Source organism: Lepisosteus platostomus, chromosome 13 (genome assembly GCF_059453375.1).
Source record: "Lepisosteus platostomus isolate fLepPlt1 chromosome 13, fLepPlt1.hap1, whole genome shotgun sequence".
NCBI lineage: Eukaryota > Metazoa > Chordata > Actinopteri > Semionotiformes > Lepisosteidae > Lepisosteus > Lepisosteus platostomus.
The window spans coordinates 9,001,787-9,014,690 of record NC_142623.1 but is presented as its reverse complement, the minus strand read 5'-3'; the positions used below and the strand labels follow the sequence as shown (position 1 = coordinate 9,014,690).

The window sequence follows — 12,904 nt, the reverse complement described above, 5'->3', positions numbered from 1 at the left end:
GTTGGTGACATCAATGATTGCTGCGGTGGCCGTGAGATGTTAAGAGCTCAAAAAGTTTAAACATCGAGGAATTATTATTATTATTATTATTATTATTATTATTATTATTATTATTATTATTATAAGGAACACCTTTTAATTATTGAAACTGTAAACTAGTTACTTAAAGTATAAAGTATGGATCATGGATAAAGTCATAGCACCTGGTGGGTTTTATTTGTATTTTACTAATTTTAAAATATCTCTAATAATTTCACAACTGTGTGTTTGCTATGCCATCATTTTATGTAATATGAGATGCGGTTGATTTTGCGTGTTGCTTTGCATCATATATGAAAAGGACTTTTTTATACTATGGCAGTGGAACGATGAAGACGGTTATTTCGTATACTTTGTATTTACAAACCAGGAAAGATGGGTATTTTACATCTCTCCTGGACTTAAAAAGGTGTCATCGTATCCACACAGCTGTTGTTTAGAGGGTTTAAAACGATGTGTCCTTATTCAAAAGGGCAACAGTCCAACACTCCCCAGCCTTGCAAAGTATGGTTCCGATGAAAACGTCTTTGAAAAGTTCTTGAAGTGACTCTCTTCCCTTTGTTCCTTGGGAAATGTCTGCAGGCTGTTACACAATGCAGCCAACAGGTGGCATCTATATACAGGGCACGGTATTTCAATTGGCAACACCCTATCGACAAGGTGATGTTTAAAGCGTTTGCAGACGTTAAGAGAACAGTGTTGGGTGATAGAAGCTTTCCTCTAGTGGAGTAAATGAGCTGTAATCGGCTAAAATATCTTGAGCCAAGACGGACAGAGAATTCCGATCATATCTTATTATGCTTCGTCATTTATTGCCTATGAAAACAGTTTTTAGGCTATAATCAACTACAGACGTCACTTTTTTTTAAAGTATTTCCAGTTCCCAAGCTTTGTGTGGCCTTATGTGCAAACAATGATTTCAGCGCGGATATCGGGACAGTTTCCTTCGATTTGACCAGTCTGGTTGCAGCAGCGGCGGGCTGGCTCATTCCCAGGGAAATTATTCCGCTCCGCACAGCTCGCCTGTGTCCTCGTTTGAACTTCTGCGTAGTAGAAGTGTTGTTTTCATTAGAATGTCTAACGGAGCGTCGTGTTCCAAAGGCTTCAGCTGCGCTTTCACCGTTGGAATACTAATACTGTAGCGTGCCTAGCATATGCACCGCATGTCCCTATATCATGATGGGGGTTTTTTTCTTGTAAAAACATCCACACAACACTGCAAACGAAAGCAATTAAAGACCCGATAAATGACAAATAACGATGAAATGCAACACAAGGGATATTAACACAGGGGATCTGTTATGTACACAGTACAGTCTCCTTCTTATATGATGATGCATTTATGATTCAGAATTCAGTGAATTGACTAGGCTTATTTTCTACTTTGCATTATACTTTAGTGAGACTCATTGAATGGGTCCATTAATATTTATCTACAGCATGCTGTCTAAAAGAAACGTTGAGGGGTTATGGGGGAGCAGGCTTGTACTGTATTTAAAGGGCCTGGCTGTATATGCTGAATCTTAAGCCTGATGTTGTTTAATACTGTTCCAAGACTCCAGCTGAGGATTTGACAAATAATCTCTTAATTGATTGAACCGGGATTTTACTGAACACTTTCACATCCTTACTTGAAATGCTTTGATCATACTTACAGTATGTACTGTTAATTGTGTAGGCAATGCATAACTTAGAATCTATTCTACGTTTTGTATATACAGTACCTGTATGTGTGCATATTACTTTGTATACTTTTATATATTTTGTAAAGTTAACAGCTTGGAATTGTTCCTTATTTTGCAGTGTGTGTGCATAGATGACTGTATTTAACACAAAACGCCTTTTAGGAGTTTCCATTGTATAGAAAAGATAAGCTGTGCTTCGCACTTACCTGTTTTTAACTCCTCTCTGGCACAATATGTCTTCAATTATTATATTTCACTTACACATCACAGCATACATGTGTTTTGGGAGTAAGCAAACAATTCCCAAAGAGACATAATGTCTGGCATCTAAGCAGTAAATATTTGAATAATAGGATTAATTAACACTCATCTATCCCACATATTTATGAGTCCTTCTTACTTCAAATTGAATTTAAATCAGTTCAAAGAAGAAAACGTTAAACATGTCTAGATGAGAATATATTAAGTTCACATTTTGAAAAATGGGACTTTTAACTATGTGGGACTTCAAAATTGGATTTCAGCCAATTTACCATGCACAACAAGTGAAGATCTTTATTTCTGCTTTTCCAAAAATTGAAACTGATCCCCCTACCCACTCAGTCAAACCCCCAAATTAAACACAACAGACATTATTTAGCAATGGTCTGAACTGAATGTGTATTGAAACATATGCACTGCAGGTATATGATATGTTAACAGACAATACAATATTCCATCTCACAAACCACCTCACAACACATTGAGAGTCCAGAAAAGAAAAAAACCCAGAAGAATTGCCAGTCCATTCTACACCCTGAGCTTTTATCGCTTCAACACAGAAAGCAAAAATCGCTTTGCACAACAGACAGGGAGAGAAGGAAGGAGGATAAAACAATAACTGTAAAAAAAATTAAAGTAGTAGTATTTTCCCTATATATATCTATATAGATATATAAATCAATTTCTTTGGGGTGCGCACAGCATTTTTAAAAAGAAAAATATAAAAGAAAACATGCCATAAATCACACCACGAAACTACACTTGATGGATAAAACGCGATATGCCATACATAGATTAAAATAAAACAATTATATACAATAAATATGTCATAAACCCTTTCCATATTTTGTTTTCACGTAAATAAACATTTCAGTGCATATTTCATAATAATAACCATTTCTTTGTCTTCTTTTTTTAAGTCTATATACATATGCTGGTATCACATGAACTGTACAACTGCAGTCCACAAGTCTGTAGCAAGTCTGGAGGAGTGACAGAGAGAGGAGGGAGGGAGAGCAGGTTCTTGTTGCTAGGCGATGGCAAAGGCCCTGACTGGAATCCTGGGTGATTGAAAAACTTTAATCGCACTGAAGAGGAGGATGGGAAATGGAGTACTGCCCAGTTGAAAGGCTAAACAAGAAAGAGAGAGGGAGAGGTTAAAAACTACAACCAAAGCTGATGTTTTTTTGGTATAACACAGTAGAGGATACAGTTCTTGTGACTTTCACTGACAATTGCCAGAGACTCTATGACTCCCTTTGGTAACCACTTGGATGAACACAAGAGAATCTGTCTGAGACTTCATAATGTCTTTCTCTAAAACAGAATAAAATCGGTTTAGTCTCAAACAGAAACACTGCTTGATTCAAGTATTGAAAATCCTCTAAGGAATAGAAAGCTTAACCAAAAAGAGTTTTTCAGAGTAAGCAGGATATAGTAAAGAGGACATACTGTAGATGGCCACCAAGGGAAAATGCTTCTTTACACAAAGGGGTGTAGGAGTCTCAAACTATTTATCCTGCCTTAAAGCACTTTTCTTATGTTCTTTAGCTTGGTTCCTTCCCATTGTCCTCTCCAAGCTGGTGTTTGAGGTGTTGGAGCAGGTCAGCTATATTAAAGCCTGGGGTTTCAGTGTAGGAAGTTCTGCAAAGAGATCCTTAAACCAGCATTTTAAAAGCATGGTAAGTGATACTTTTTAAACAGCCATCTCATTCACTGAATCTCTTGCAGAAAGTATCCTGCCACTTCCATTGCTGAAAGAAGACTTTAGGGAACATGTCACAAGTGAGGGCAGCGTGTTCAAAAGATTTCTCCAATCCAAACAGGTACCCATTATACCTCCCCCCAGTCGTGATTGCACAGATCTTTTTGTTTTCACGTGTTGACAGGGATTCCAGGACTCTTACTCCACAAAGACATCAGAAGCCAAAATTATCTTTATGCTACATTCATACTGTACCTTCCCCCAGCTTTCAATGACTAATTTGTTTCTAGATCTCTCCATTCCAGTGTTTCACATTTCCAATGGAGTTCATCTCCCCAGTTTCATTTGTTTGGACCTGTTATTCCTTCAGTACCTCGCATTCTCTTTCTCTGGGACACCTAGCCCACTCCTAGGCCTCTTATTCCTGTTCCCTTCCTGTTTTTCTTCCACTTTTCAAAGTGCAAATAGCCTGGACCTGTTCTTCTTCACACCAACCAACTACAGCTCACCAAGGAGAGACACATTATGGCACAGACCTAGTCACTTCTGAACACTCCTGTAAGGCACAACCGAGCTCACGGCTGGTCTGTCACATGACGAAGGGCTGCCACAGGTGGGAGGGGCCACTGACATGTGACACCTCCATGTGACAGAGGACACAGGGGGGTGTAGCTGTGAAGCCCAGTTCATAAACAACTGTTAAGGTCCAAATTCGAAAATAACTTGCAAGTCCAAGTATGTTTTGTGTATCTAGCACAATGTCATGTTTTTTAACCAGTACTGTAAATAATTACCTACATGGTGGGATTATACGTTCCTTTCTGTGAGGGAAAAGAGAACTTACTTGTGCTCTGAAAACGATCTTTCATGGAGATTTGTAAAGCCAGGGTCTGTCGCCATGCCTCCATCTCTTCACAGCTCACAAACGCCAGTCCTTCACCCGCCAGGCATACTGCACTCCGTCCCCACTCCTTCTCAAGAGGGTACTTTTTCTTTTGCTTGTTGGAAATAAACGTTTGTTTGTTTGTTTGTTTTTCTTTTGATTGTCACTGCTAGGGCCCGTTGAGTGTGTTGCAGTTTTTTTCCCCGCTAAAAGTTCAAGTTTTTTTTCTCTTACAAAAAGAAAAAAAAATGTCTGCGATGATTTCAATCCCCTTAAAAAAAAAAGTGTAAAAAATTCTTCTGTAAAAGCCTCTGTTAAATTGCACCTGAAAAAGACAGATAGAGAAAAAGGGGAAAAAGACAGAATATTGGAATTTTTAGAATTACAGAAACCAGAAGCCGTAGGAAAATTGCAGTGTCCCAGTCTTTTGCATATATTCTTTGCCAGCCAGATGTAAACTCTCAATGAGAACCTACAGTATGGATAATCATCAAATAATCAATACAAATTAATACAAAAATACAATATGCCTCTGCTAACCAATCTTTCTATTACTCCATATTACTGATAAGCCTATTTCATTCTACATACCCAACAGACTATCATTGCTCTCACATTTTACACATTTGATCTTTGGGCTTTCTTTCAAAAGTGAGCTTTGGAATGTGCAAAAAAGTATATGAAAGTGACATTGGATCTGAAATCAAACACATTAGTTAAACGTAAAATATACATATATTTTAAAATTGCAAACAATTTATATAATCAATTTCAATACCAGTGCAATCTCTGTATGCAGTGTATCATTTATCCAGCTGAGTGACTACTCCAGTGAAAACTGAACATCTTCCTAGCTTTTCAGGGGAACCTAATTTTCTACACTCTTCATACATGAGCCTCTGCAGACTAAAGGGTGTGCAATACTGAAACACTTCCTTGGGCTTATCTGCTGACATTGCACCTTGAAGAAACTCTACGGAACAGATTTTTGCCAGTTGACAGGCAAATGGCAACAACAGAGAGTTTTTAAGAACTTGCAGAACAGATTAGGTAAGAATGAGATCATAAACATGCTGAAATCCAAATAGATACAACTACCCCCTCCTCTCCTGGTCTGGGATTTTAATATTTCATCCGGTATCACCAACATTTTAATAGACTTATCTACTGGCACCTGTATGAATGGACATTTTACAGGACAAACAGATACAAAAGATCTAAGGTGTCAATTTTATCACTTCAGAGTTGTTGCTCCCTTAGTACTGTACAGTATATGTCTCAATGTCTGAATAAAGTCAGAGATGGATTGCATTTTTCAGAGCAACTAACTATTCTATTCAATATTTTGCTCAACATTTATTTGTTGCTTACACCAATTTTATTCTTTATCTCACCACGAGAGTCTGGGTTTTTAGAAGTAATTCCAAGGGAAAACGCTAACAAGTCCAAATGGCATTTTGGCCCTTTTATGAAAAATCTTGTAACAATATGCTTTTTAATCTACACAATCAATGAATTTTCCACTTTTTTACTAAAAGTTAGAAAAAATCTTAGAGAATAATCTCAAAGTAGAAATAAAAAAATTAACCCACACCTTTAACGTTAGACTTGATCTCTCTATTCATCCATTTTAATTAACTGCTTAGTCCAATACAGGGTTGCAGTGAGCCAGGATCTGATATTGCAGACAAGGAGCACAAGGAGGTAGGATACACACTGGACAGTAAGCAAGTCCACTGCAGCTCTCACATACAGTATGTATACAGGGGATAAAGACAGCATGTCTTTGGAGTGTGGAGGAAGTCTGAGCAACTCAGGGAAGTATCTTTCAAGGGAGAAACTCATATGGCCCCAGGGAGAACAAGCAAATGCTAAACAGAAGGCACCAAGGTTAGAATTGAACCCAGGACACAAGACCTGAAAGGCAGCAGAGCAAACCCAAATGCCATGGTGCCACCCCTATATGGGTAACACAGACATTTCATATACAGTGGCCATGACATTCGAATAATTTCTAAAAGTATGAATTTTCTCATTGCACACATACTGTGTATCAACAGCTCTTATGCTCAAAGTGATTCCACTGCTTTGCAAAAAAGGATTTTTGGCATTTAAAAGGCAAAGAGAAATTCATCATATTTAACACCTTTGCCTGTGCCAATCTAAAACAGAAAAAGAAATGTCAAAGAAGGGAGAAAAGTATCCCAATTCAAGACCAAGCACTTCCAGGAGGAGATCTGTGCATTAACTGTAAATCCAGTTTATTACTTTACACTTTTTCCCTAACCAGAACTATGTTTTACTATATTTGATGTTGCATCTATCATCAATAATACATATAAAATTAATGAATGAAATTTTTTTCTGTTAGTTCCACTCAATTACTATGTATAATTCCTGGAGTGTGAATACCCTGTATAACCACGACTGTAATTTTAAAACTCACCCTTACTTAGGCTGGTAGGGCACAAGAGATTGTTTGACTTGCATACAGGGTATATTCTGCATTGAAGTTATTAATGAACATTTGTGTTCATTCCCAATCAAGGGACACTGTCAAAGAAAGGAGTTTGTAAAGGGGCCCCCTGAGTGAGAAAGCTGAGGGGGTGAAACTAGAGCAGGCTAGATACTGCAGTGAGTTTGTTTGAAAGGATAAATGGGGCTTAAGTAAGGACAGAGTTCCTATGTGGCTCTTCAGCTGAGAAAAAGCACCAATATTCAGTAAAACAAGTTTTCAAGGTCCATGCCTGTTAAGTGCTCAAAGACAAACTGCCCCCAAAAGACATTGTGCATAAGAAATATGTTGACTTTATAAACATTATCCAACTGATGATTCACACATTGTATATATTGCAACCACATTTTTCACATGAAAGCTGGAGACAAAGGAAAAGCATAATGTGTCATGGACTCCTTGAATTGACTGTGCAAAGTTCAGACCCAATTTATTCATCGGAACACATGTAATAATCACAGTACTGAAGAAGACACAAAGGACATAACAAGAACGTCTTTGTTCCGTACACTGTGATGTTATGATTATTTAATGATGTCAACAGAATCAAATCTTGTGAGAGAGGGTGAACAGTCAAGACTCCCATAGAATGGCAGCTCCATTCATTTTGGAATTTATAAGCTGTAGGCTCAAATTTAATACAACACCCGTTGCGGAATAATTATTTTCCTTATATGAGAAACGCTGTCCAAACATATTTGTGAATTAAAGTTATTTCATTGTGCTGATTTTCTGCCTCACCAGTACAATGTGTAAATCCTAAAATGACTCAAACTGTCATGCAGTAAGTCTTATCTGTTCCCCCTTTTGTCTAAAATGCTGACAGCAAATAATGTCAATATCCTTGAATGTTTAGCTTCCACCAAAAGGATAAAGGCATCCTAGGTTTTGTTTCTGAAGTGGATAAGGGAATCTAAGGTTTTGCTTTTAAGCTTCAGATTTTAAATTTAAGAGTTTTAAGTTTTTCACACTTTTATTTCTTTTCAAAACATCCAATATCCAATATCAAAACAATATTCACTTCAGCAATGAGACCAGCAAATAGGAAAAAGTAGTTGTGAGAGATTGTTGCCTACCTATAAACAAAGCCTTGGTTTGTGCCAGCAGTGGCGCCTACCCCCTCCCCCCCAGTCCCTATAGGCTGGTGACAGTGAAATTGTCCTCTGTTGGCTGGTCGAGAAGCTGGCACAGCACACCGCTTCGATGAAGAGGGGCGCTCATGCCCAGCTGCCCATGCGCAGAAAGGGGTGGGTAGCGGGGGTGGTAGTTCTCCGGGGGCAGGTGAAGGCTGTGCTCTTCGTGGATGGGGGAATTGTCCAGAGTAGCAGCACATGTAGAAGCAAGGAGAGGAGGATAAGGGGAAGGGGGGGCGGCTACCCTTAGAGATGCTACTCTACCCATCTCCTGGGACTCTTTCTCTGTATGGCCCAGTGGGATGGAGCTGAGGATCTGGGGACTCACTCCCACCCTCTCTGCAAATTCGTCCCTCTTGTCGTAATGGTGGGGGCTGCCAGCCAAGGAGCCGCCCTGTGGGTACCAGTATGGGGAGCCACTGTAGCTGGGGGAGTCATAGTGCGACAGGTCTTTGCTGGCTCGGTGGGGACTCTGGGCAGCACAGGAGGACAGCAGCCTCCTGGCATCACAGGGCAACGGGCTCTCTTTGTAAGCTAGGGTTGGGGAACAGCTTGGGGAAAAGGTCTTGGGAGGGCCGGTGTAAGCGTGTGGGGGCTTCAAAGGGGGTGAATGGAAGGGTTTGGTGGGTTCAGGTTGCAAAGCCACCACAGGGGAGAGGGAGGCTGCCTCGCTGTGGAACATCTGGGAAAACCTGTCCTCTGAGGATGGGGTAGAAGGGTTGACGGAGTAAGGACTGGAATATTCACACTGCTCTCTCTCCCCTAGCCCATAACCTTGAGCTTGGGCAGGAAGAGGGGACATGCTGCTGCTATCACCGCTGTAATAGTCCACTGCCATGTCTGGGCTGTCCTGAAACAGAGTCATGGATGCAGGTTGGGAGGTAGCCTTTTGGGCCTTGGGCTTCCCTAATGTGGCTCGTTCCCGTCTGCAAGAGGTGAAACCACCGCGGGATCCTCGTGGCTGACGAGCCCCTACAGTGCTCCTCTTAGGGCCTGGGACAGGTGAAGAGGAGCTTGAGGGAGAAGATACTGAAGGGAAACCCAGGTGGTGGCTCTCTCCTTGGGCTTCAGCCTTTTTCCTTCGCCCACGACCTGGTTTTGTGCCCCCTTGGAAAAGGACACTCTGGTTCCAGTTATAAGAGGGGCCTGTGGTGCTCTCATTCCAGTCCATCATGAGTTTCTCCAGGCTGGAGAGACTCGACTGGCTCTCTCCAGAGGGAGGGGGCTCCTGCTGCTTGTATCCAGCTGATGCTCCAGACTGGCCCAAGTGGGAACTGTCTGAGGAGGACTCAGAGAAAGTTTCAGAAAATGACCGCTGCTTGGCCTTCTGGGGAGTGTAATTAGAGATGTCTAATATATCCTTGGGCTCACTGCTAGTGTTGTAGTCATAGGAACTGGGATACTGTGGGCAGAAGATTTCTGTGTTCCAGCTGTTCCCTTGATAGCTTGGCCTGTAGCTCCACTGGGACACTGTAGAGTACTGCCTACAGCTATCTAATGGGAAAGGGTAGGAGTTATTCCTGGTTGCCATGAATCCCCCTGGAGAGACTGCCCCTGTATGACTTTCTGCACGGAGCAATGCAGAGGCTGAATGCACTGAGCTTTGGAATCCGTACCCTCGCTTTCCAAGTGTGTTTGACGTGTGGTGGCTGGAGTAGCCCATGTTGCAATGGCTGCTGGGAGATGTTGGTAATGCTTTATTGTTGCCTCCTCCATAGGGGAAATTACAGTCACTCAACCGCTGCCCTTCATACTGCTTCAATGGCTGGAGAGAGGAATTTGCAGGACTGCTCCCTGCCTGTGACCCACTACCAAAGCTAGAGTAATGTGGATAACTACCAGAAGGATGGGGGGAGCTGGGGGACCTGGAGAGGGAAAGAGGGGGAACTACTTTCTGAAAGGAAGTAGGAGATGTTTGAGAAAGGTTGTAGCTACTGCCTTGTGGGTAAGGAGGTCTTGCGGGATTGGGGGGCTGAGAAGCGCCCTCACTGTTAGACGGACTAGCTTTGGGGCATCTTTTGGGAAAAGCAGGGGACCAGCGCTGGCTTTGAGCAGGGCTTCCAGTTTCATAACAACCTTGAACCTTGCGAGATTCACCACGGGGTCCAGCCGGGTTAGACATGGAGAAGTCCAACAGGTCTGAGGAATCATCTGAATCTAAAAGAGAGCGGAAATATCCAGCGAAAAGACCTTGGGACTCTTGGTTGCTCTGGGGTGGGGCTGAGTAGTAGCCACTCTTCCCAGAATCACAGGTTGCAAAGCCCCGGGGAGATGAAGAACCTTGGTAACCAGGGCCCCTTTCTGACTGGCTGGGCCTTCCATCAGCTTTTCTGACCCAGCTATTCTCTGCAGTCCACTCCTGACCCTGCTGCACCTGTCCTGCCTTCAATATCCCATTCTTACGTGGACGCCTCTTGCGCACCACTTTCTCTCCTGGAGGAACTCTGGGATGCTCGACTGCTGCTGGTTTACCTCGTTTACGAGGTTGAGTGGGGTCTGTTGGTGGGGTTTTCCGCTTCTTCCCAATAGTCTCAAAGAAGTCACTAAAGGAACGTTTGAAGGATTCAGAAGATCCAGCAAGGCCACCTCTTCCTCCCATGCAGCCAGCCCGGCCCCCTCTTCGCCTGAAACCTTGGAGTCTGTGCAGCAGGGTAGAGATGTTTGGGTTCTCAGGTGGCTGCTGGAGGGACTCAGGCTCGCTGGGGGTCCAGCAACGTGGTGGGGAGCATCGGCCAGTTGTTGGGGGTTGGCGGTTGAGGAAGGCTAGCTTAGAGAGAACGTCGCCATAGTCACTTTTGGCATCATTGGTGTCCGCCACATAAGAGGGCAGCGGAGAAGGCAGCTTGACTCTTCGTCGGCGGCGAGGCTTTTTTACCTCTCCAGCCTTGACCTCCCGGGGATCAGGCTGACCAGGTGGGATCTGCTTGGGGGGTCGTCCACGCCGCCTCTTCAAGATGACCGGAAGTTCTCCAGGGGGGAACATAACCATCACGTTCTTGCCATTGTTCTTCATCTTCAGCAAAGCCGTGGGCTCCCGCTGGGGCCCCTTACTGACTTCCCTTTCCTCCGTTCCTCCAGAACCCTCTGGCACTACAGGGCTCTCCATAGAGGAAATCTTGTAGCTTTTGTGACGGCGGCTCATGTGAATGGGGATGCGAGCCACTTTCACCACAAATTTACGGATGCCCACACATTTTCCTTTCCGCTTGCTTCGGGTGGCGGTTGAAGCCATTTCGGTCTCCTCACTTCTGGAATGAGTCCCAGAGGGAGTTTCACTATAGCCTTTATGATCATCCTGTTCAGCACGTCTCACCTCCAAAGCCTCTGTCACTCTGTCCCCCTTCCAGGATTTCTCTGCTGGTGCTCGCCCCCTGGAGTTATCCATTGATGCTATTTCTTTGCTGGGTCTCTCCTTCTCATCCTTGGTCACCCCTTCCAGAGCTCGTCGCAGGCGTGATGACTTTCTCAAGTGACAGGGAAACCTAGGCCGCCCTGAACTCCTCAAGGCATACTTCCTTTCATTCTCAGGATGTGGCATAATTGAAGGATTCCCTCGGGGAACAGGAGGCTGCTGCTGGACCTCTGAATGTCTTTCCTCAGCTACAGCTTCTACTTGGGGAGCAAGGACAGGCGCCGTGTTAAGAGGTGTGACGGGTAGGCATTCTGGGATGTTCTGCTGGTTTGTGGCTGGTTCTGCTTCACAAAGTGGACTCTCTAAAGGAACTGTAGTCTCAGTAATAGGACAGACAGACATCAGCTGATTGGGTAAGTCTACTAGTTGATCTGCTGGCGGTTCTGCTGGTGGATCCTCATTCTTCTCCATCTTCGGCTCAGGCTCACTTGGTTGCAGCTGCTGCTGTGGCAGCTCAGCTGGCTGCAGCCTCTCTGGATCAGGCTGTCTCTGTCGCCTTGGTCCAATCTTGGGCCTCTTGTGAATCTGCTCCTCAGGGCTACGGAGACCATTGGCCAGGGAGGGTGAGGAAAAGAAGCTGTAGTGGAGGGAGGCTCCAGTTGCCGCAGTGCTTTCCCCCCAGCCTCCCTGCCCCTCCAGCTCAAGGCATTCGTCCTCGCTCAGGCTGCCACAGCCTACCCGGACCGCGCTCGATCGCAGGCGCCCCGAGAGCTGGCTCATCTCCTTGGTGATATCAATCAGCTGCACCACGGGGCACAGGTTGATTCGCCCGTTGCCACACTTTGCACGTAGCAAGGTCAATATACCGTCAATGTTGTTGCCTCTGCCAGGTGAAAGCAAAGTGGCACTGGGAATTCGATTCAGGGCCCGCTTCCCCTCTTTTCCCTTCGCCTTTAAGTTCTCCAAAGAACAAGCTCCCCCTTTCCTGTGAGGCAGACGGGTATCTGGGGTGTCAGTTGGGGCTCCCTGTGGGCTGCAGGTCAAGGACACTGTGAGATCGCCCAGTGGTTCTCTGTTGTACCCGTCCAGGGGCAACACACTGGGCTGGCTGTTGCTCTTTCCGTGGCAGGCGAGCTCAGAGGTCTTTGGTGGCTCCTCAGTGCTTGAGGCCAGCCTAGAAAGAGGGGAACACGGTCTGATCTGCTGTTTCCTCTCCCTCTTAATTTCTTGGGAGTCTAGAAAGTTGACACAGGAATCTGCAGGAAAACAAAAATAGGACTGGTAAGAATGTCAGGCTGTGCTCCATAGATAACTTGCTATGATTATAAAAC

General features: G+C 43.9%; 1 protein-coding gene across 5 annotated transcripts in view; it reads right to left on the bottom strand.

Annotated features, from left to right (window-relative positions):
* Positions 1-2,356: 2,356 nt before the first annotated feature.
* The window catches only part of ahdc1 (AT-hook DNA binding motif containing 1), a 93,364-nt gene continuing 82,816 nt past the window's right edge, over positions 2,357-12,904 (bottom strand). For all 5 annotated transcript variants that reach the window (XM_088603001.1, XM_088603000.1, XM_088603005.1 and 2 more), the window contains 3 exons: positions 8,165-12,829; positions 4,535-4,898; positions 2,357-3,116 (listed from right to left, as the gene is read on the bottom strand). In XM_088603001.1, coding sequence (XP_088459127.1) covers positions 8,223-12,829 — 4,607 coding nt within the window. In that variant the 3' untranslated portion in view covers positions 2,357-3,116; positions 4,535-4,898; positions 8,165-8,222. The remainder of the gene's footprint in view (positions 3,117-4,534; positions 4,899-8,164; positions 12,830-12,904) is intronic.